Source organism: Schistocerca gregaria, chromosome 2 (assembly GCF_023897955.1).
Source record: "Schistocerca gregaria isolate iqSchGreg1 chromosome 2, iqSchGreg1.2, whole genome shotgun sequence".
NCBI classification, from domain to species: Eukaryota; Metazoa; Arthropoda; class Insecta; order Orthoptera; family Acrididae; genus Schistocerca; species Schistocerca gregaria.
The window spans coordinates 102,220,749-102,246,285 of NC_064921.1; the positions used below are offsets into that span (position 1 = coordinate 102,220,749).

Here is a 25,537-nt window from a genome sequence, read left to right on the forward strand (position 1 = left end):
ACTACAACAACAAACAATATTTTTGTATTCATTCTGTTGAACGCAAGCTTAAGTCGATAATCGCTTTGGGCTGCTGTATTGCTTGAATTTATTTGAAGGCTGCATCTTGTTTGACACAGCAAGTGAAGGATCGTTTTCGTAATATGTTTAAAATTGTATATGCTGCTTAACGTATCTAAGTCGCTGATTAGTACGTCCATTCGCTTTATAAATTGTCATTAGATGCTTTTCATAAGATATGTTTCAGTCACTGAGATTATATTTGAAATGTCATGAATACGCAAAGTATTATGTTAATAGACAATCTGGTAAACATAAAAAAGATGAATAAGATTTTAGAATAGTACATTTATTAACATATATCTTAAACATTCATATGTAGTTAATGCACTGATAATGTAAAGTTGAAATGAACGTCTGTCTGAGGACGTAATTTAATACAATTTACGTAAGTTATGGAAGGAATGTCATTTATACAAGTGAAATGACTCTTCGCCCGTTTTGGTTGATGAAGTCCAGGTGAGCGGATACTCTGGTGTAGATGGACGGAGCGCCTGGGTAATCACATGGGTGCACTCCCAGGACACCACACCGATCAGTTCTCCATTCTGCGCCAAGGAGCCGCCGGAATCACCCTGAACTCGATCAAACATCAGAGAGTGGTTAAAAATGTCTGAATACTTCTAGCAAAAATTTTACAATGGAATTATTGTAAACTCATTCAACATTATCTCAGAAGTGTCTGTATTTTTGGAAAGTACAATACCCAACAAAATAGCTTGAGTTAATGATAACAAACAACACCTTTCCCTGTTTTTAATTTGAATACGTACCTGAACATTATGTTTAGTTCAAGATGGTCTTCGGCCTGTTGGCCATTCAGAAGTAATCGGGAATTATTTATGAAAACAGTTACCTTGGCGCGAATATTCGTATATATCGTATACACTCAACTGCTTTCATCACAAGTTGAAACGTAATCGCTTACAAGTTATAGGGTAACTAGGTCTTAATTGATAAATAACCTATAAATAGGTGAAGTCTTTATTTAAGAAAAGGATTAACTGCAAGTTGTGACTTACACCGCAGACGGAGATGCCATCATAAATGGGTCCCGTGCAGACCATAGTCTCCGTAAGCGGGTTGGAACCGAGGTCCAGGTCGTCGATATTTTGGCTGCAAGTTTCATAGTCGATTACAGTGACGTCGACAGTTTGGAGAATGTCAGGTGTGTTGGCCGTTTCCGTTGCACCCCAGCCAGAAAGGACGGCGATGGATCCACCTGATATAAAATTGAAAAGTATTTTGCAGTAGAGTAAGTGGTCTAACGACACAATGTTAGACGTACTTAGCGTAATTGAAACAGTTTTGAAGGATACCTAAGGTTCAAAGTTGCTCCCAATGTCATCCCTTAACCCATCCAGGTTAGATTTCCCACTGTTTCTGTAAATCGTTTATGTCAAATATCCGAATGGTTCCTTTGAAAAATTCGCATTGGGTTTCCTCCCAAATCCTCTAGGAATCTAAGCTTGCTCCCGACGTCAACGAGACGTATAACATTAAGCTCTTCTTTTTTGCAATATTAATGTTAAACCAAAGAATATCGTGTTCTCTTGTTTGTGTAGCCGTGAAGTGTCTCACTTATGCAAAATAATACATTGCTTTTACCATTTATCCACTTATTCACTTATCCAAAATAGTACGTTAGATTTCTCGTTTATTCCACACTGAATGCCAGACGCGACTCTGATGACAACTCATGTGCAGTGAGATGTGCCACTAGACATTTATAGGTCACCTTCCCGGAAACTTCGATAGTACTGGGAAATTTATTTGCTAATGGTAGTTGTCCGATAGGTGACTACAGTGGAATGATACCCTTTAAAACCCACTTAAGCAGTTATACAAGGTGCCACATTACTCACAGTTAATGTTTTTCCATACGCACGAAACTCAATAGGTATCAGTGACATAATATCAAAAGAACTTCCCTTCCCATATATCTCTTTCCCGACTTACGAACATTTAGTACACGCAACTGTACAGATAAACGTTAGGTTCAACTTGCCAATTGCGGGGAGTAGTTTACCATATATGTCGGGGATAAGGATAAACAGCTTCTGTATCCTAGTGAATAAACGGGTGCGGTCCAGATTTTGCGTACCTGCAGGGATTGAACCGGCGCTCGGCAAGCTGATGGCCTGGACGTACGTTCCCAGAGACAGAGAGGACTCCAAAAGGAAGACGGCGATGTCGTTTGGAGCTACACTTCTGAGCAAAAATTGAATTTTTTTCTGTAAGCACTGTATTACTGCACTTGCGTTTTTAAAAATCACAACTGTTGAATCATATTGAACAAAACTTATTAAAGAAGTCGCTGCTAAAACTAAATACGTTAAATTCAGCTGAATTCCTCTGCGAATTTTGACATCGGCAAATTTACTCTTATAGTGTAGTTGTTAAAGCAGTGTGACTTGTTACGTCTACAGACTCTCAAACGAAACTATGCGGTTCGAGAGGCCTTTTATGGATAAAAATGTCTTATGCTGTACTTATGCAAGCCGAAGCGACAAAAGAAACTTTGTTCTGAAACTGGAATTTGATCGCGACTCTTTTGCTCACTTGGCAGATGCGCTAACCACTGTGCAGCCCTGCCACAGTAGCTTTGCACTGACCACGCTATCGAACCTACGTCGCAAGTCCAAATATTTTCATTTGTCACTTCAACCTGTGTATATTCTACAAAATCTGATGGATAACATTCAGTCACACTTTTGGGTTCTGTGTAATGTAGTTAAAATAATTTTTAACTGTATTAGAGCCATAACTTATTGCTGTGACAATTAACTTAATTGAGGTTTGTGAAAACTTGGATATCAGTAAGCCATGACTCACGACTTACAGATCCTGAAAATATCGCAGTTCTATTAACGAAGTTGCCAGAAGTTCCAAGCTTACGCACTCACCCAGGATAGTCGGGATGCACGATCTGGTCCGAGACTCCGATCTCCTGCTCGCTGCCCTAATTGCTGCTCAAATCGTGGTCTCCGGCGACGGCCTGTCAACGACATGTTACTTGGTCGACCTGGTTAAATTTGATTCCATTGAAAGTGTTTATATTTTTACCATGTAATGATGTTTGTCACGCGTTTTAAAAGAAAACTGATATCCAGGGAGGTATGTTTCGTCTGCACAACTAAATGAAATTCAGTTTGTTTTTTGTACGCATTTCACTTCTATTATGGATGAAGCGTCTTTTGTGGCCTGAAATACGTATCTATGTTATTTTTATCATGTTACTGTCTAGTTTCAGGTGTGATACAACTTGTGCACTCCTAGTTTTCTGAGGTTAAATTATGCATTATGAACAGTGCAAGTGAAGTATTGTAACAACTGAGAGTGAAAATCGCCGGGAATCGTACATCTGCAATACTCAAAACGAGCAAACACATCTTCAAAACCACACACATGAGCTAGCAACATTGGAAATTGTAAATAACACCAAACGGTGACTTAACCTCACGAAACTTGTGCCGAAAATGTTGTTTCCAATCTTAAAAACAAGAGAATGACATGATAAAACCTAAGGTTCTTGCATATCTGGAACTGTCCCATAATGCATTTACTAAATATTTAAAAATAAACAGGTACTGCAGCCCTTTGAAAAATCCTCTTAAATAAAATGGACAAAATACGTGGCAAAAAACAAACTGCCTTTCACTTAGTTGCAAAGACAGAACATACCTGTATAAATTTTGAAACAACTAAGAAACGGTGGAAAATATCTACAGATGCAATTTATTTTGTCCACTTTCTACATTTAAAACTTCGTTAGAATTTTCTAAAGTTCCATTATCACGTGGATTAAATGTTTCAACAGTCAAGAACCGAAGATATGAAACAACGTCGAACATGCAAATAAAATCACTTTAATATGTTTTTTTTTCATTCATTTAGTTCACCTTTTAATTTTCTAGGTGACGGTGCTGATGAAGTGCCAACGGAATTTTCTATTATCTTCTTATTCCTCTAGCTATAAATTCCCCCAGAGATATCTTTTCCGTCACTACATGAAGACGTCAGAAGCTTGCTCGCCCAATACAGTATTGCTAATTAAAACTAGTTGTAGTTTGGTTATAATAAAATTGTTTGTATTACATTTGTAATACGTTAATGTACAAATTGCTTTCGCTACTACCTGGCTGGGTTTCAAATAAATACTGACTTCTTGGCTCGTAACACTCGTAAATAATAAATACTTTGAAGAAAGTGTCCCGTACCTCCTAACATTGTTCCGGGAAATCAGTAGATTCATATTCTCTTAGAGTAAACCGGTGGCTTGCGGAGTATGGATGTAGATGTAGATCTACATTTTTCTGAGTACACTTAAGACTTTTCCCTTTCATTGGGATGTCATTGCAGAATTCAATTTTTGTTCATGAAATATCCACTAATACATGATATGTTCGTAGTCTTCCTTTAAGTTCATGGGACCTGTAAGGTAGATGTTACTGGGAAAACATGAAATTAGCAGCAAAGATAGTGTGCGTTGTGTCCTAAGCCAAGCAAAATGATCCGTAATAAGAGCAGATGGTCGTTATACGTGGACAAATTTAAAAAAATCGCCTGAAGTCATAATACAATTCTTCTTACTTGTGTTTCACATCTTGAACTTGCAAGTCTAGCCCAGTAACTTGGTCTAAGCATCTGGGGAAAAATGTCAGGTGTGGTGTGACAGTGGTCATACTCACGATGTAGACGGCGCAGTGTCCGGCGGTGAGGTTGGCGTTGCTGGACAGGATGGAGCCACCACAGCTGTGGTACCGCAGACCGAGCACCACGCGCTGCAGGGACACCTGGTACGGAAAATCGCCTGCGAAGAAGATCAACATGAGTTAACACATCTCTGATCGAGCACCGAGTTAGATGTCCCCACTTAACAAGCGGATCACCTTTGGTAGTATCGCTTGCCGTTCCTCAGTTAGGCTTCCCACCAATTGGATTTCCAGAATTCAGGAAGTTGCGAGGGAATACGACAAAAGATGAAACTGAACGTCCAGCTACCAACCGTTGTAAAGTTATAACAGCATAAATCCGTGATTTGGTTATGCAGTTATAATTACGCATCCGACATTTAACTTTTGAGTAGTTTTCATTGATCCGAAGGGATAAACAACGTAGTAAACATCATTGCTGTAGGGCTTCCATTCTTACCTCCTGTAAGCTCTACATCAATAATTTTTACCAATTGACACTTCGGACTAACATCACCTGTTGTTATATGGGGTGGAAAAAAAGAACACATTGACACCGGTGTGTCAGACCCACCATACTTGCTCCGGACACTGCGAGAGGGCTGTACAAGCAATGATCACACGCACGGCACAGGGGACACACCAGGAACAGCGGTGTTGGCCGTCGAATGGCGCTAGCTGCGCAGCATTTGTGCACCGCCGCCGTCAGTGTCAGCCAGTTTGCCGTGGCATACGGAGCTCCATCGCCGTCTTTAACACTGGTAGCATGCCGCGACAGCGTGGACGTGAACCGTATGTGCAGTTGACGGACTTTGAGCGAGACCGTATAGTGGGCATGCGGGAGGCCGGGTGGACGTGGGGCGTGAGGTCTCCACAGTACATCGATGTTGTCGCCAGTGGTCGGCGGAAGGTGCACGTGCCCGTCGACCTGGGACCGGACCGCAGCGACGCATGGATGCACTCCAAGACCGTAGGATCCTACGCAGTGCCGTAGGGGACCGCACCGCCACTTCCCAGCAAATTAGGGACACTGTTGCTCCTGGGGTATCGGCGAGGACCATTCGCAACCGTCTACATGAAGCTGGGCTACTTTCCCGCACACCGTTAGGCCGTCTTCCGCTCACGCCCCAACATCGTGCAGCCCACCTCCAGTGGTGACGCGACAGGCGTGAATGGAGGAACGAATGGAGACGTGTCGTCTTCAGCGATGAGAGTCGCTTCTGCCTTGGTGCCAATGATGGTCGTATGCGTGTTTGGCGCCGTGCAGGTGAGCGCCACAATCAGGACTGCATACGATCGAGGCACACAGGGCAAACACCCGGCATCATGGTGTGGGGAGCGATCTCTTACACTGGCCGTACACCTCTGGTGATCATCGAGGGGACACTGAATAGTGCACGGTACATCCAAACCGTCATCGAACCCATCGTTCTACCATTCCTAGACCGGCAAGGGAACTTGCTGTTCCAACAGGACAATGCACGTCCGCATGTATCCCGTGCCACCCAACGTGCTCTAGAAGGTGTAAGTCAACTACCCTGGCCAGCAAGATCTCCGGATCTGTCCCCCATTGAGCATGTTTGGGACTGGATGAAGCGTCGTCTCACGCGGTCTGCACGTCCAGCACGAACGCTGGTCCAACTGAGGCGCCAGGTGGAAATGGCATGGCAAGCCGTTCCACAGGACTACATCCAGCGTCTCTACGATCGTCTCCATGGGAGAATAGCAGCCTGCATTGCTGCGAAAGGTGGATATACACTGTACTAGTGCCGACATTGTGCATGCTCTGTTGCCTGTGTCTATGTGCCTGTGGTTCTGTCAGTGTGATCATGTGATGTATCTGACCCCAGGAATGTGTCAATGAAGTTTCCCCTTCCTGGGACTATGAATTCACGGTGTTATTTCAATTTCCAGGAGTGTAATAATTGAAATCTAGGCCGTAATAAAACGAAGGACGGCGTTATCGATTGCTGTTTTCTTCTGTATTGTGTAAATTAACCTTTTATACTACTTACTACGCAACCCGTCCAGTTCTATTGACGCAAGTTTATATATATATATATATATATATATATATATATATATATATATATATATATATATGTGTGTGTGTGTGTGTGTGTGTGTGTGTGTGTCTGTTGGTGTTGGAGGCGCTGACAGATACAGCGCTTCGTTGACCAAATGGTTTATTGTATAGAGAGATGGATGCTCAGCTCTGGCGGCGTCGTGTCCCCCGTAGATGCGTCCCCTGGAGAGAGCGAAACGCCCGAGCTGGTCCAGTGTTCGGCAGACGACTCACTGGAAGCGCCGAACCTGCAGGCAAACACACCAACATTCAGCTATCCCTTTAATGTTGTTTACCCACGAACTGAAACCTTAACATTTGCTTATCGTGAGCAGTTTCCTCACAATTGAGCCGTGCAAACTCATTTAGAAAACTGACAAAACAGGTAGGTCTGCAGCTCATTTCTTGCCTTTCCATCCAAGTATTGCTCAAACCAGCTTTGCAGAATAGAAGAAAAAGAGCTATGATGGTAGATATTGGTGCCCAATGACAGAAAAATTGTTGTAAGAATGTTGCTTTTAGATTGCATCACGAGAATACTGCTCGCAAGATGCAGCTTTCAGTACTCTGTACCAGGTTAATTAGTCCGTTTTAACTAGCTACAAAAACCCAGTGCAAGTGTAACTCCACTAAAACTAAAACAATGAATATCAGGATGGCATTCTCTCACGCTACGAGTTCTCACCCAGCACACAGGCGACGAGGGCCTAGACGAGCACTGTCTGTTTGAGCATGTTGAGGTGTGTTGTGGTCTGGAAGGACTGCAGTGTTTATATACACACCTCCAGTCACCATAACTCGTGAGCAGCTGACCTTGCATTATACTGAGAAGCGTCGTGATTGGCTGAAAGGATTTCATCTTGGTGGTTCATACGTCAGAGCAGCTAAGTGAAATCTTGGTTTAAGGTTACATCTTTGACCAATGTCTTGAGCTGCATTACTACCATTTCATAAAAATGCTTTAAGAGTGCTTTTTCGACCATCTTGGTTTCTATTAATACAAAGGAACCAAAACACTATATTTTCTGTCGTAAACAGGCAAAGAATGTGTAACCTCGCTGTTAAACTTTAAAGCGGATTACCTACAAAAGTAAGTCCGAAATAAAGCTTGAACTGAAATGCCCTCTCGTCTACAAAGTTAAGACGCATGATTTCTGTAGTAACGAGATCTGACTACAATATGCAAGGGATATGATCTAGAGTAGGACAGACGTACTTCGCAAAAAAGTTGTTAATTGATTTACGCGGAACTGATCAGTCGTATCAAACATCTGAAGTTACATAAAAAGAGTATAACCAACGGTGCTTGTAGCACCATTGTATATTATCAGCGCGGTCTATCGAACTATTAACAAAAGTTCACAAGTACACGAATTAATATGGTTTCACTTGATAGGAAGAAAGGACTATAACAATACCAGCTCCTTAAAAATCTGTTCGGAAATTCATGTCTAGATAGACAGGAGTGCAGTGTTGAGAGTAGTTCGTTCAAGATCTGCTATTAATCGTAATATTTTGCTGATTGTGAAGTATTGTGTACTACATCGTTAGCTGTTGTGCCTGCTACAAAGTGTAAATCATTGTCAGCATTGGAAAGTAATGGCAAAGAAATTCAATTTACTTTGAAAATGTTTTAGTAGAAAAGTATATAATTATTCGCTAAATGTAATGAAGCCACTATGACACAGGCAACATTAGTGCTCATAACGTATGTCATGGAAACCTTCGACAACTGAAAACTAGAAACAAAATAAAATCTACGAACGCCGAAAACATTGGATAATGCCCATTGGCTGGAAGGTTTGCACATTTAAATTTTCTACTCCATTCGGATAGATTAATAGCAAACCGGTTCTGTAAAGCGCATCGAAGTCCATCCTCATCACAAAGGCACAAGGAGAACTTCGCCACAGGAAAAGCGTGCTTTAATACCATGAGAGACTCGGTGAAATGTTTCGCTACCACCTCGGAATGTCTACCAAGAAAATAAACACACGTTAACCATCTGATGCCGGTGAATGATTAATAGATTCGCATTTCAAAAACACTTACGCTTGCCGAAGTCGATAGGTATCTTTACAGCCAGCTTGCGAGTTAATAACAAGGGAAATAATTTGAGCGGTGAAAGTAGCAAATGTGACAATAACTTTCAAAAGCCGAGGATACTGTTTGGGCAGTTAGTTCGTCTTACGTGCTTTACTTGCTGTTCTGTCATAAGGCAGTGGATATGAGGAACTCTGACACCATACTAAAGAAGTTCTCTGATGTGTCAAGAAGTGAAGGCACAAAACATGGTCACAATTGCTAAGCAGCAGGAAATGGCTGTAAGAACAACAGTTAGAAGTAATAGTCCGGCTCACAGCAAAGAGCTACTTAAAAACCGTGAGTGACCTTACTGTACGAAGTGAGCACTTTTACTAGTCGCTAGTGTATATCATGGAAAACAGCGCCAAGTATTTCACTATTAGTTCGATACATAATCATCAAACAACAGCGAGTTTGGACTTATACTTATCAGAAATATATATCTGGAAATGAAACTGCATAACACATTGCCCAAGAAAATGAGGACGAGTACTGTAGTGAATTATTGTAATATCTCGTCCTCCTCATTAACCCACAATCTCAGACATCACTTGGGACTACTGAGTGCACAGAGTGGAGGAAATGAAGGGGTCCGTGGGACACAGTTTTATGTTTACAGGCTTGCAGCCAGCTTTTATTAAATCTGAAGCCAGTGCAACGCGTGGAACAAGTCTCCAGAAATTTGATTGGTGAGGGGGGGGGGGGCGGAGGGGGGGGGGGGAGGGGGCGGAGGAGCGAGCAGAGGGTACAACTTTCTGAGTATGGTGCTGGGAAGTTTTAACTGTTTTTGCACAGCAAACAAGTTATAGTTTCACTGGTCTTTAGACCATAAATTGGATGATCTAGTGCTAAGAAATAATATTATACACTTTTTTTTAGGTTCCTTTCAGGCCTTGACGACTTCTACAATTAATCATAAACATACACACAAATGAAACGTAATGTTTCTTTAACTCTTACTGTTGTTTCATCTCGACCACTCCTCACTTAATCTTAGCGGTTTGTCGACAGTAACAAGGAATATTGAAACATGCGAAGTGTTTCAATAACGTTAAAAGTATATAAAAATTCATACGTTTTATAAATATTAAGTAATACAATACAGCTGAATTCCTTCCGGTTTTTAGAAAGAAAAAAAAAACAAGTTTATTGACTACTTATGGAATACTCGCACATAGTTAGAAAAACATGGGTCCTTTTCTGTATTTTCAATTGTCTGTAGTGGTGATTTGTGACTGTCAGAGAGTGAGAATGGAGGAGAAGTGGGATTTTATTGAATTTGGTGATGAGGTGCGAAAAGTTGTTGGTCTGGTGAAAAGGAATAGGTGGCGGGATTTAAAGTGGTAAAGTGTCTAGAAGAGAAAAGTAAAATGATTGCAAAGAAGACTTTGAACATTACAATAAAAAGGAAAGGAGACGAACAGGCAGGAGAAAGGAAAGGGAGATTAGAGTTTAACGTTATGTCGACGGTGAATCGTTGGATACTAATAGTATAGGCGAAATGGAAAAAGTTGAGAAACAGAGGGGAAGCCAAGTCCTTTTCAATGGCACCATTCCAGAACTTATGGTACATGATTTAGGGAAGTCAGTGATATCTACCTGAATTGGAGGACAGGTAATTGAACATCGATCATCAAATTTTCGAAAACAGTGAGATAAATACAGTGCCATAAGGCTATGTGTGTAACGAGGAGAGGAGCCTACAGGTGGACACTGGATGCTTTTGAACTATAAGAATGGGTACCTCTCTGGCAGAATTTCATGGTAATGTTAGGTGAGTGAAGTTCCTTATTATAAGGTGATTTCCCTAATTCACTCTAGGAAAATGCTGTGATGGTTCCTTTGAAAAGGCAGAGCCGACTTCCTTCCCCATCCTTTCCTAATCCGGTGAGACCGATGACCTCGCTGTTTGGTCTCTTCCCCGAAACACCCCAACCCAACCCTTATTATAGATTCTGGGATCTGTACCCGAGGCTGAGTTTTCAGATCGACTGGTTGTGCCACAAGGCCAAGTGAATATAGAGGCTCCCTTGGGATTTCTGGTGGATAGAGCAAAGAGGTGTCATTGCTGCACTTGAAGATTTGGAGGAAGGGTATGATTTAGGTTTTGACAGTGCACACGATTGAGAAGACTAGCGCTTTGGCGCACCACTTCAGTTAGATGTAAGATGCAAGCGTGGTGTCAGTTAAATAAGAAGAATGAGTATGCAGAAATGATCCATTCTGGGTGAAACAGTTTACTGAACATGCAGATTTCAGCAAGACGTGTTTGACATATCGTGGGCTTTTGAAAAAAAAAAGTCAAAAGCCGATAATGCAATAGTGGGTATAATAACAGTGGTTACAGTGAAATGGTGTCGCATATAATTTGTTGTAGTTTCATAAAATTCTACAGATTGAATTGTAGATCAGAATGACATACACAGTTGCAGATGTTTCTAGCTCAGATAATTTAGTTACTGTTCTGGTAGAACATGAGTAGACTGTTGGGAAAGAAACTGGATCACAAGCCGCTGGCTGATAATAAAAGAAATCGTGACCAGGATGATTTACGCTGCGATTTTGTGGAATATGGTATTAATGTGTTGTGTAGCACTGGGTGTGCCCTTTCTCTAATAAATTGTCGCACTGCTATGTGCTAGACGTTACACCCGAGGTGTCACTGAACTCTTTGGTTGTGAATACAGAAGTCGTTAGAAACTATAATGGTTAGTAGGGAATGTGATTGCTGCCAGTGAGACTTTAAGAATTAAGTAGGTTGAGACACATGACAGGGGTTATGGGTTGAAGAGAGCTGCAAAATGGATGTGGTGTAGGAAGTGATATACTTGTAATGCAAGCAAATGTTAACTGCCACTAAAGAACTGTTCGCCATGTATGAGGTCTTTTCTCCAGTTGGATAGTTTCTTGTGTAACAGTGTAAGTTCAGTTTCCTATTCAGGACTCAATGAGTAACAAGATAATCTATTATGGATGTGCTTGTCTAAAAAATCAAATAATGATATAGAGGTTCGAATCACTGTGTGCTTGGAGACCTTATTTGGTTTCAAGATCGAAATCGGAATTGGCTGGGACTCCTCCATTGTGACGTCGCAGTGTACCCCCTTAAAGTTTGGTGAGGGAAAGGCATAAACACTGGGTCGCTCCATTTTGATGGGGTGTCTGGGAGGCTTCCTTGACGGTCACACTCAATAGTCGTAAATTTCTGCACGTTTTGGAGTAGAATTTTCTTTTCTTCATTTCACCCCCTCGCCTCACTCTAACAAATGGTACGTTGTCTCCTGTATCAGCTATTCTTCATCCAGAGTGATATAAAACAAGATTAAAAGTGAAACGCCGGCCGCGGTGGTCTCGAGGTTCTAGGCGCTCAGTGCGGAACCGTGCGACTGCTACGGTCGCAGGTTCGAATCCTGCGTCGGGCATGGTTATGTGTGATGTCCTTAGGTTAGTTAGGTTTAAGTAGTTCTACGTTCTAGGGGACTGATGACCACAAATGTTAAGTCCCATAGTGCTCAGAGCCATTTTTTAAAAGTGAAACACTTCAAATAATTGTTAAATTACACAATGTTTTATGATTGTAAGCCAAATGTCGATATTAATTGTTGGGTTAGTTCATGGTGTTTTACTGTATCAGTTACTTGGATAGGATGGTTGTAAATGGTGAGACAGTAGCCATGCGAGGGAAAAACGTAAGTGTTTTAGCCGATAATTATTAGGTGGGCCTTGGTTTATCCTTAGGTGGTACCGGTTGCACCAGAAGCTAATCTGGTCGTGATGGAGTTGACGGGATCATTGAGAGTTTAGAACAGTTGTAAGGCTTGAAAGCGACGTCATCGACTTACAAAAGTGTGTGTACAGGAGAAGGGGTTTCCAGCATAGCGGTAGTAGCCAATGTAATCAGGAATGGAGATAAAAAAAGTCTTGGGGCACTCCTTTACCAGTTATATAACGAAGAGTCTCTGTTAAATGTAGTTTAACCAAGGGGCATGGAAATTCTTTCGGAGAAAGCCGGGAAGTTCTACCATCAGTTAGCACTCATGGAAGAGGTATGGGCCACTTGCTGTATGGAGAATTTGGTAGCAAAATTGGCGTTATTGGCCAGGTATAGTTAATTTTTTCTCAGATGCTGATGCTCAGCTACAGACTTTCAGTAACAGCATGCATGACGCGAATTGAAAACTTGTCGTTTGAAACCTATGAAGGTAATAAATGATAGTCGAGTTGATGAATCCGAAATTATGGAAAGATATACATAATACAATTGTGGTTAATAAAATAAAAATGTATTCTGTAACGTAGCTACAAACAAAACTAAACCGTCCTAGAACGTGAACTTCTGAAAGAAAATTAAATGACTGTAAAGTGTTGGAGAAGGACACAGATACTGTCAGGATAAAGTAACACTACAAATTAAACTGTAAAATGCTTAGCAGCTTCATCAAAACATGAAAATGTGTTGAGTCTAAAGAATAGGTGAGATCCTATTGCAAAATATGAATGAATCCGAACTTAAAAAAAGAGCGAGAGCAATCGTATCAGAAGAAAGAGGCAATTTCTTAAAACGTAGATAATGATACGATCAAACACAGCAAATAAATTACAGAAATTTTCAATAATGTTTTTACGTCAGTAATGTAGCTCTCCATTTCCTTAAAAGGTACCATACGTCTGATCTCTGATTCTGCAGGGTCTTTAGAGACACTCTACTAGGCTGGTATACATTCACCTTACAAGGAAACATCAGCTACTTGACCTCATATTTTAAGAAGAAAAGTAAGAAAAAAAATACACTTGCAACATATGAGCCCCAGAAATCAATCCTGCAGGGAAATTTGGGCCATAATTCTTATAGTGCGCATTTATAACCTTCTGAAGGTAGAGCTGACAAACAGGAGCACGTATCAGCTGTATTCCGCCCCGCGACACAGCAGCCGCCTAATGAACGAACACGAAGTATGACAGAGAGGCAAATGCGTCGGATACCCCACAACCCAGAATCAGTAGGCAGTCAGGCAAAATCGCCGTGAGTGTTGAGGCAATCATCCCACCAACGTACTAGGTTGAAGATACAATTTGGTAATTTCCTGCTGCGTGAAGAAGTCCGTAACAGCCTGCTACCCGTCCTCGTCCGAGGCGAAACATCGACGTCCCTGGCACGTCTTAAGGGACCAAAAGTGCGATAATCGCATGGGGAGAGTTCAGGATTGCAGGGCGGGTGCTCGAGTGTCTCCATCTTGAGTTGGTCCGTGATGAATGGGTTTGGCCTCGCAGATCGACCGGCGTCTTGTGTAGAATCTTTACCAGCACAGAATTTGGTGCACAATTCCATAACGGTGATTTTCTACAGACATCCAGCTTTCTACACATTGTATATCTACCGGTATTTGTCTTTCAGCATCCAAGAAAAGAATAACAACACGTTGGTCCTGAAGAACTCCTCTTAATTTGCTAGGCATGCAAATACGCATGAAGGAGCTACGTGGGTAGCAGAGTACGTGTGGCCTACACATTCCAGTTTTTAAGGTACGTTCTCTTCCAGCTCTGTTAATTATAGAGAAAATTTCATCGTGTCAGATACATTGTAAAATATCAGATAGGAAGAAGAGATTGTAAATACTGTATTGGGTATTCCAAGCACTCTCGTCGAAAGCTCCCAGGAATAGAGTCGCTTATAAAATGTAATCGTACTGCTACGCACAGGAAGTTGGCTGGAACTACATGTTAGCAGCGATTAAATTCTAAATCGCTATTGGGATGTACACTGCATAACAAGAATACTGACGCACCTAGAACAGGAAGAGATACGAAATGAAATTTCACTGCTTAAGAGAGTGTGTGACGCTTACAAAACTGAGTCAAATTTCCAAAGAATCTGGCAGTCAGAGTCCACTTATCAGTATGACGTTCCACCCCCTCTGGCCTGGATCTATACATTTACTCGGTTTGGAAGGTGTCATCAAGCCGTCATATCCTCTCCTGATGCGCCTGACGCACAGTAGTTGTAACTGGTCCTTTATAAAATGGATATTGGCTCTGAGACAAAGTTACTCTCACACCTGTTCTATCAGGGACGCATTTCGTGTTCTTGTTGGCTGCAGGAAGTGACCATAGCGCCGACACTTCAAACAGTCAAGTGCCATACGTGGACGAGCATTGTCCTATTGAAAAATGGACCACGACACTGTTGCATGAGGACGCAGTATGTCCGTGAAGTACCGTTATGCCACTACGAACCGCGACCTGAATTCATACTCAACATCTATACCATGACACCAGGAACAACACCGTGTGCCTCTCCAAAGCGTTGAAAGAATGTAATCCCTTTCCAGGGCCCTGCGATAATCACCGATGATTGCATCCGGAGCAGAGGAGAACCGTGATTCATCGGCGAACACAGTACGATGTCGTTCATCAGAAGTACAAGCTTTATAGACACTGCATCAGTGTTAGTGTTGTGCTCTTAAAGGCAGTTTATGCATGGTTCGGTAATTCCCTGCTCTGGCAGCTGCTAGCCTTCCTTCCAGTGGTGCAGGACGCAACATGATGTTGCATTACTTGTTCTTGGATCGTAGGCGCAATAAACAAGACGATAAGCCATGCTTGGTGTGTAACACGGCAATCATTCGTTGTTGTGCTCAGATTTGGTCGACCGGAACTTTGACTAGAAATATGCTTCTCATCTTGTATCCATACAGTCCAATATGGGGCCACCGTCACACCCGAATGCCCCACAGATCTGATTATCGAACGAATAGACCAGTATACCAAATGGAGATTTACAATTATGCTCCTTTTAAACTTTATGTCGATCATAGTGATCACGCAACATCTCACCCTGTTCATGAACCATTATACATCTTACCAGACGATGTAGCAACGATAATTACGAACAACACTAAGACACTCTGGTGGTCACTGGATCTGTCACAGAGAATTATAACGCCAGTCATTTACGTAGAGTCTGCGCTATTTAACACTGACATGAGACAGTGTCTTCTGGGTCACTCACTTTTTTGTCAGACAATTTCTATCGCAAAGATGAGTTGAACCCCGGAGCTGGAGGATTGTTCATTGCTACAAATTAATATAACGATAATACAGGTAATGAGAGATGATACAGCCATTACACTTCTAAAGTAATTTTTTACAGTGAACGACATTTCAAACAGCAAATTACAACTTGCAAGTACAATGAGGACAGTTTTGTATTCGACGTGGACCTGGGATCCAGTCCAACAACTACTATTCGTGTTAGCTAACCATAGAAGATATTACATATGATTTCAGTCACAAGTAACAACATGTACTCAGGCTTAAACTTGAAACGGCACTGCATAAACCTTTTGTTCTGGATGCGGATTCTAAAAAAACTCCCAGTAGGATTGTTGACCGAGCCCAATCAAATTATACAAATCATAATTTTTCACCAAGAGCAAGTTTATTGAAAGTCAAATGGAGAGTGTAAAAGGTATTGACTCGCTGGACTCCAACCCAGGACCTATAGTCGTTTTATCGGTTTATTTAAGCAGCAGAGAGCTTTGTACATGCCTGGACTGCAAGTAACATGACGTAAAGACTGGGAGTCGAATTCTGTATATATAATCGCTGTTACTACACACTAAGATACGTTGACTACACACGAAGAGACGTTGACTATCTAACGCTAATTGAGTGTGAATGGTTCAACCTGAAATGATACGAAAGAAATTCTGTCTCTAGATGGGCGTCGATACCTGTACCAATTGTTATTGTTGAAAACCCACGGACAGGTACTAAAAATCATAACTATTTGTCACCTATTGTTTGGTGCGCGCACATTGCATTTTAAAATGACGCGGTAGAAACGTTTGTGTCGAACCAGAATTCTAATCGAGTCACGTGCTCTTCGTGGAGATCCTGAGTGGACTCTTGGGGAAACAATGAAACGACGGAAGCACTTGTTCTGAAATGGGCCAGACGCTGTGAAAGAAGGGCTTTGCGCGTCTCGTGGTCGTGCGGTAGCGTTCTCGCTTCCCACGCCCGGGTTCCCGGGTTCGATTCCCGGCGGGGTCAGGGAGTTTCTCTGCCTCGTGATGGCTGGGTGTTGCGTGATGCCCTTAGTTATGTTTAAGTAGTTCTAAGTTCTAGGGGACTGATGACCATAGATGTTAAGTCCCATAGTGCTCAGAGCCATTTGAACCAAAGAAGGGCTTTGAACTTGGGCTATACCACATTTTACCTTCACTAAAATGTAATACATCATTTTTCTACCACGTTTCTTCGGTTAATGTTTACCTTCTCGTATCATGCTAGGGTATAGACTAATATATAATTTCCAGTAGCTTGTTTAAACTCACGGTACAAGCGTTTTACGATTCATCCGAATTCAGTCAAATGGAAGCTTATTAGTAAGTGTGTAGAGGTTGAAACTGGCAATATGTTACTTGTACCAGAACCAGATATCGATGTTGTCATAATGAGAGATCTCAGAAATTTTATAAAGGAGTCATTTGTCATTTATCCAGCTCAAGTTGTACCGACTGGCAAGAAAACGTGTGAAATCGTTTTATTTCTAGGAAAAACTGAAGCACCAAAATGCAAAAGGTTATTATCAATGCCCGATCACATTTTCAGTTGTTTCGAAAGTATTGGATTTATTCCATATTCTCACTAGAGAGAGTGCGAGTAACATTCAGTCGCTATAACAATAGAACATTTAGAGGTATGGAAAAATTAGAATTGCTACAGAGTGAGTTATTAACTAATGGAATCAAGTGTGACATAGCTGGAACACAGTTTCAGCTTCCTGTTGCCATTAAGGATACCATGATGATTGCAGGAACTAAACCATTGTTCTACTGAATGGAGAAACCTGCAAAGAAAAACACGCAAAACCTAACCATCCTGAACAGTACCTCGGATCCCACTTTGCTACAAAGGAGAGATGAATTAATCATTTCAAAGGAAGAACAGATTTCAGTATGTCAGATATTTTAGCAAGTAAATCAATATCGAAAGAAATGCAGACGGAATATCATTACGATCAATGTAAGAATCTTAAGTATTATGAGAACACTAGAATTTATTCGTTCATTTTACTTTTTCTCTCTAAGTCAGAAAGGCGCTCATGCAAAACAAGCAGCAGTTCATGAGATCCTATGGAATGATTTCTGTTGTGTTTATAGAAACTAAAGGTTCAGAGTAAGTCTAAGTAAGTGAGCGTAGGTTGTATTCTGATACCAGCTGTGTAACCTGAGACTGGACGTGAAAAGGTAGCTATCCCAGCACAAACCGGAACTGGTAACCTACTGATCTTAAGACAAGTCTAAATTATAAACCGTCTCGCAGCCTCGTTTCAATACAACGTGGGAGTAGCCACGAAGTGTTTTTTAAATACGTACTTGCTTCACAAGACAGGCTTGGGAAAGGCTTGAAAGGGATTTTCGTCATTTAGGTAATCATCAATTCAGATGAAAGCTTTATGGAAGCAGTGGACACACTGACGTAATTCCGGAGTTGCACACTTGGTCATAGCTTTATTTTTGTATCTGCATCAGACGAGATACATTTTCCTTATGAAGACACATTCTTATTACTGTGTGACATACTTGAATCATTTCATAGCTGTGACTAAGACACACTTTCTTTTTTTTGCATTGCATCAGACTTTCGTCACAAGTTAGATATGATAAGTGTATAATTCAAGTCCATTTTCTGATAAATTTTAATCTTGGTGGTAGATTACAAGCTGCAAAAACACTCGCGCCTTACGATGCACGAGCGCTTCCCACATGAGTAACATTGCCATCCCTGTCTTAGTCTTCCTTTTTTTTCACTTATTTTCTACTAGCCCGGCAATCAGCAATGGTTTTTCCTTTTGGTGGAGGGCCGAAATTCCGCTCACCTGCTCTGTTCCTGTTTTCTTCTGAACATGTTATTAGTCTCAGTTTATAGCCTGCATCATATGAATTCCTTTTTTTTTCTGCTACGTAACTAGCTACTAGAAAAACATTGTCCTGTTAGCGATAACACCGATCACTCGCTTTCAATTCCAGTTATATTGGCACCGTACACTGCAATGACGCATCATATGCTAGGCAGTGTTCTGGGTTTGTGATGGAAGGCACGAGGGAGACGGTGTTAGCAAACTTATGAATCCCCGCAGTTCATGTCCGTCGCATCGGTGCACTGCTTCTGCCAGCTGAACCCAATGTGACAAGTTAGAGATAGGTTACGCGCGGCATTGAAATATATGGACATTTTGAACATCTGCAGGAATTTTAAATGAGAGACTGAACATTCTTATATTAATTTCGACTATAAGACGCATCTTAATTTTGGAGGCAAATTGTTCGAAGAAGAAAGTGTGTCGTATTGCCCATAGAATACGGTACTTTAAAGGTTTACTAGCCTTTTCATTATAGCCTCTAACTGTGCACTGGACTTCCTCTTTGTTTGTGTAAACCTGGCTTTGGTATCCATCTAATAGTTAATCAATGAAAAAAGCATTAGAATCCTGATACCTCTCCAAGCTTACCTTCGTGATGAGCAGTGAGATTGCGCACTGTAACACAAAGTTAAGCAAACATCAGTCAGCTATACACATACGTCTATCTATCTTCATCAGCAGCAGACACCCTTAATTTGTGGAGAAGGACTACTTATTGTTAACACTTCTCAGTAGCAACATAGTAATCGAGTACTTACACTTCAGGGTGCATTAGAGCCAAGTAGTCAACACACGTGAATAACAAGATGGCGGCCGATGATCATGGCATATTCAAATCACTGACACACAGAATGACAAGGATTGTGGAGCACTGAACCCGAGGAAATTAATTAACAACCAGTAAAATGCAACTAAATACAAGACGATAACTTTACACAGCCATAGGGATATTGTTGCGGTCGTATGGTTTTCGGTTTGTACTTTTGCGATACTTGCATTCGACCGTAACTATTACTTTCATAATTTTGCCTTTATGCAAATAAAATTGCCCTGTGGTCAGAGACCCAAGGCGTGGATAGCGGTTTCAAGCGTATGCCGGACGAACCTTAGGGACGGGTGGTCTGGACGACAGAGTGTGGAGTAAGCCGTGTAGCGAGGGCCGGGAGCACCCTAGTCGTGTACTGGAAGAGCAGCGAGTGACACGGAGTCGTCCGAGTGGTGGGTCATCAGCCCGGGGGCAGCCAGTTCAGTCGGCGGATGGCGAGGAGCGCACAGCGTCGTTACTAGTGCCTCGTACTCTACTGAACTTGGTGGGCGTCGGCATTCAGTTTGGGATCTGCACTGGGTCATTTGCCTTGGCTGGAACATTGATTCGTCCGTCTGTGATCGACTCCAGTCGCGTACAGGCTCACCCTGTAAGCTGCACTGTTTTCTGTTAACAAGTCACGGGAGCATTTGTTTTTTTTTTTTTTTTTCGCTCTACTGTGACTCATCACATTGAAACAGCAGCGTGCCCGCATCTCGTGGTCGTGCGGTAGCGTTCTCGCTTCCCACGCCCGGGTTCCCGGGTTCGATTCCCGGCGGGGTCAGGGATTTTCTCTGCCTCGTGATGGATGGGTGTTGTGTGATGTCCTTAGGTTAGTTAGCTTTAAGTAGTTCTAAGTTCTAGGGGACTGATGACCTCAGATGTTAAGTCCCATAGTGCTCAGAGCCATTTGAACCATTTTTTTGAAACAGCGCCAAATAACGGCTGCGCTTATCATTGAATTTAGTGTCACGAAATTGTATTTTGGTAGTGTTGTGCAAATTTCCGTGTTATGTGTGGCTAATCTGATACCTTTTGGTTGCAGATTTTCAGGGGTATGCAAATAGTGTTGAACAATGTGCATGGTATGCTAGAGAAGTGATGTCTTCTTTAGGGCACTTCGTAATTGTGAATACATGCTCTCAGGTTCCGCTGGCCGAAACTTGCATGTAAGAGGGGTTAATTAATTTCTGTGATTACAAAGCTACGTGTAACTGTGTTGGTCTAAATGTCCTTTGGGGAGATCCAGTGAACGTAATGGTGGTTAAGACTGATAGCGATCTTTGTCGTTTGCAATTTTCGTTCTTACCCTGGGACGGTAGGTAAGTGATATATGTTGCCAATGTGTATGAAAGTGATGAAACGTTGATTTATGTGAAGCTGCATTAGCACCTGTTTTGCTTCCATAAATCTTAACTAAATGTTGGTACAGGTTTTTGTGGTAGCTATCCTAACGTTGGATTTCTAACAATCAAATTGGGTGAATGGGCGTTAACAGATTCAAATGTCAGCATCCGCTTGATCAGTTACGGTGTACTAATGTGAAAGGGATTCTGAAATTAAGCTTAATTGTTTAAAAAAATACCTTACATGATTTTAATTTTTTTATGTTATTGGTTTTAATGTTTGAGGGGAAGGAAACTTCGACAACCTAGAGATTCAGCGATTATTCTAAATATTTTGAATGAGTTCAATTTTTTTAAGGTTATAGGTTTTAATGTTTAAGGAAAAGGAAATTGAGTATTTTAGAATTTCAGTCATAACCTTTAAATATTTTGAATGATCTTGAGTTTTTTAAAAGGTTAATGATCCTAATGTTAAAAAGGTAATTTACGACGTTGGTAACTTGAGTCAAAACTATAATAAAATTTGTATGATGTTAATGTTTTAGAGGTTATTTGTTTTGATGTTTAAGGAAAAATTACGAATTATGCGTGTACCCGTGGATGCTTGTGTAAGCTAAAGGCTAAGGAAACAAATACATGTTCTTCCGCAATGCTCAGCCTCATATCTCACCACAACTGTTGTGTTCTAACTTGACGATCTCCACAGGTTACCTTCCCCTTTCGAAGCCTTAAGAGAAGGTCCCATATATTTCACCCTACAGTGTCAAGATGTAGATTCACAACCAGAAGAACTATCGTGCTCGTAACTCATAGTTGTAACTGATTGAAAAACTATCGTTTATACTTCAGGAGAGGGTAATTTTTTAAAATCTGGAATATCCCAAACTAACAAATGTACGTGGTATGCAATAACCACATTTCAGTTACTTACTCTCTACCTATTAGCTCTTATTACACTGTGTCCAAGCATGCGTCCAGATGCCAACTCCTGGAATTATCTTGACTAAACAGTGCCACGCTCACTTTGGCATGAAAACTTGCAATCTTCGTTTAAATAGCAATGAACTCGATTATTCGAGCATTGCAGTGTCTGCAGAATCGAGTTATGCTACTCAAAGACAATCTCCCACTCAAAGTCACAACACAGAACAGAGCGTCTTCGACTTCACGACACGATGCTGGCATGAAAACTTGCAATCTTCGTTTGAATAGCAATGAACTCAATTATTCGAGCATTGCAGTGTCTGCAGAATCGAGTTATGCTACTCAAAGACAATCTCCCACTCAAAGTCACAACACAGAACAGAGCGTCTTCGACTTCACGACACTCAGAACAGAGGGCGCAAAAGTAATGTAGTGCCTAATAACATAAAATCGGCCAGAAACACGTGAAGCAAAATGGAGTACCAAAGACAAAACTGACATCGTGACCAAGCAACGAGTTTGCATATAACTTGAATCGATTCATCGAATCTCGTAATGGAAAACTCGCATAAAGTGTAGCACGTACAGATATTATGGCTCACAAGAAATAAGAAATAATGTGAGGATAATGAAAGTGGTTACTAAGTAAGTAGATTTCAACGTGTAATGCCCGAAAAAATTTAATGTTGTCCTTGACGTTGAAATTTTGTCTTTAAAACGCATTGGACTACAATAAAATATTGTAAATGAACACGGTATATTGCTAATATTCCTATCATACACGTTACAACTACGGACAGCCCTTAAAGAAATGTCGGTTCACAACTCAGCATGTGAGACTTGCTGCTCGATTCGCTCTGTATGTCTTAGTAAAGGTAGTTTTCTGATTCAGGTTCCTCTAATAAAGGGGTGGTGTGTCGTGTGAGTAATACCGTATAGTGCATGATGAGTGTAGTGTGTTGCAGTGCTGCTGGGTCACCTACTTCCCATGCTAGGACAGCCATTGGCAATACCTCTTCTTCCTCTCACTTTTAGGTGATGCTGGCGACTGTCAAATATAATCGGGGGCATTGCCACAATAAGCTGTAAACAGTCACCTATGTTGTCCTTGCTGAGAGAAATGAAACTTCTATCCTCGAAATAACGTTGCTGTACTTAGCTCTGTGTGGCGTACATTGACCGATTACACTCCTCTTGAACTCACGTGAACAGCGAGATAAGTGTCAATTCCGCTGCCAACTTGCTACGGATTTGCATCATGTGGCCTTCAAAGCTATATCAGATCCTTTATTCTATTGCAAAAAATCACGACCTTGTAGTGAAGTGGTCGTCTATATTATCGTTGTTTCTGAATCTTATGTCAGCTTCTAAAGATGTTTCTCAATGACTCTTATCGGCAAAGTAATCTTTGCACTTCTCCTGCCCATTGAAGTGTCGCAAACGACCCTCTGGATTGACCAACATCTCTGCTCGGTGTACATGGTGAAGCTCACGTAAACATGAGACGAAAGTTCACACTGCAAAGCCGATAATTTTCATCTACGCGTTTCTAGGTAGGGTCGAGCTAATTTTCTATTACATATCTATATACAAGCCGACAATTATTGAACTGTACGAAAAAAAAAACTTTCATTAGTTACAAACTAAGGCGTGCACACACTTTATTTAGCATGTAAACATCACTACTGATACCCAGATTTAGATTATGACATGTTCAATATGTCTGCCTTCAAATGCGATGATGTGGCGCAGACGAGTAGCAAATTTCAGCATGATCCGATGAAGTTTCCGAACATCGTTGCTGTCTATGTGCTCCTGAGTGGGTATTTTCAGCTCAGCAATGGTTTTGGGATTATTGTTGTACACCTTGTCTGTAATATAGTCCCACAAAAAGGTGGCGCATATGTTCAGATCCGAACAATATGGCGGCCGATCGAGGCCCATGCCAGTGGCCTCTGGGTACCCCAGGGCCAGAATACGGTCCCCAAAGTGCTCATCCAGGACATCAAACACTCCTGTTTCGAAGGGTCGGATTCCGTCTTGCATGAACCACATCGTTCGCAATAAGGGTCACTTCCAACAATGGAAATGTAATCATCATCGAAAACCTTCACGTACCTTTCGTTAGTGACTGTGAAATGAAGGAATATCAGTGACTAGACATTTTACACCACACAGTCACCCGTTGAGGGTCAAGAGATTTCTCAATCGCGAAATGCGGATTCTCAGTACCCCAAATGCGCAAATTTTTGTTGTTGACGAACCCATCCTAATTAAAGTGAGCTTCTTCACCAAACCAAACCATACAGCTCATATTAATTCCCATCATTCCCCGCGACCGCTCATGCAGTTTGAACGTCCTAAGGCAAACCGTTCAAAAGTTATGACGTTTATATTTCAGATATTTCAGTAATTGTCACCCGGTTTATTCACGAATTGCCCTGTGCAAAGATCATGAGGGGATTATTTTTAGTGATAGAGAATGAGGGATAGAATTTTCCTACGCCTCAGAAACATCAAGTTTATTACAGAAAGACCGTACACTGTGCTGGTTGTTGTTGTTGTTGTTGTGGTCTTCAGTCCTGAGACTGGTTTGATGCAGCCTTCCATGCTACCCTATCCTGTGCAAGTTTCTTCATCTCCCAGTACCTACTGCTACTTACACCCTTCTGAGTCTGCTTAGTGTATTCATCTCTTGGTCTCTCTACGGTTTTTACCCTCCACGCTGCCCTCCAATACTAAATTTGTGATCCCTTGATGCCTCAGAACATGTCCTACCATCCGGTCGCTTCTTCTGGTCATGTTGTGCCACAAACTCCTCCCCAATTCTATTCAATACCTCCTCATTAGCTATGTGATCTACCCATCTAATCTTCAACATTCTTCCGTAGCACCACATTTCGAAAGCTTCTGTTCTCTTCATGTCCAAACTATTTATCGTCCATGTTTCACTTCCATACATGGCTACACTCCATACGAATACTTTCAGAAACGACTTCCTGGCACTTAAATTTATTAACGTCGAGTATAGATTTTTTTCTTGAGAAATGCTTTCCTTGCCATTGCCAGTCTACATTTTATATCTTCTCTACTTCGACCATCATCAGTGCTGGTTAACACTAAGGAAGCACTGAGGCTGACGCCTTAGGTGTGCCCGATGATCAAGAATTAGTGTATCGATACAGACCTGGCTAAACTCACCTGACATGCTTTTGGACGATTATAGTACGGCCGCTATATGCATCATGCGAACGGAATATATGCAATAGTATACAGCGTCCATTCTAGATCGTGTTAATCGTAACCAGATAATCAAATTTCGATAATAGTAAAGGTAATCTTGGCTATCGGACACTAACTGCAGTTTCCAACTGGTGTCGCTAAACAACTAGAAAGTTAAATTTCATTACGAAAGAGTACACCAGGTAATATAATGATGTACGATTGATTACGGTAGCAGACTTTAAGTAGAGCTGAAGACTCATTAAATAACTTTGCACTTTCATTGACATACTATAGTTTCATAACGTCATATGTTCCGGAGTAACATCGTACGCCGGCACGACGATCCAGTACGGAACAGCAGAGAGGGCTGTGAGAGACGTCAGCCAATAGTACGCTAATTAGGTC

General features: G+C 41.5%; 1 protein-coding gene across 1 annotated transcript; it reads right to left on the reverse strand.

Annotated features, from left to right (window-relative positions):
* Positions 1 to 467: 467 nt before the first annotated feature.
* On the reverse strand, positions 468 to 25,115 carry LOC126335659 (trypsin-1-like). Its single transcript, XM_049999113.1, has 6 exons — positions 25,109 to 25,115; positions 19,421 to 19,447; positions 4,654 to 4,873; positions 2,165 to 2,271; positions 1,083 to 1,282; positions 468 to 683 (listed from the first exon to the last, which is right to left on the reverse strand). The coding sequence occupies exons 1-6, from the start codon at positions 25,113 to 25,115 to the stop codon at positions 468 to 470; spliced, it is 777 nt and encodes a 258-aa protein (XP_049855070.1).
* Between the last annotated feature and the right edge of the window lie 422 nt (positions 25,116 to 25,537).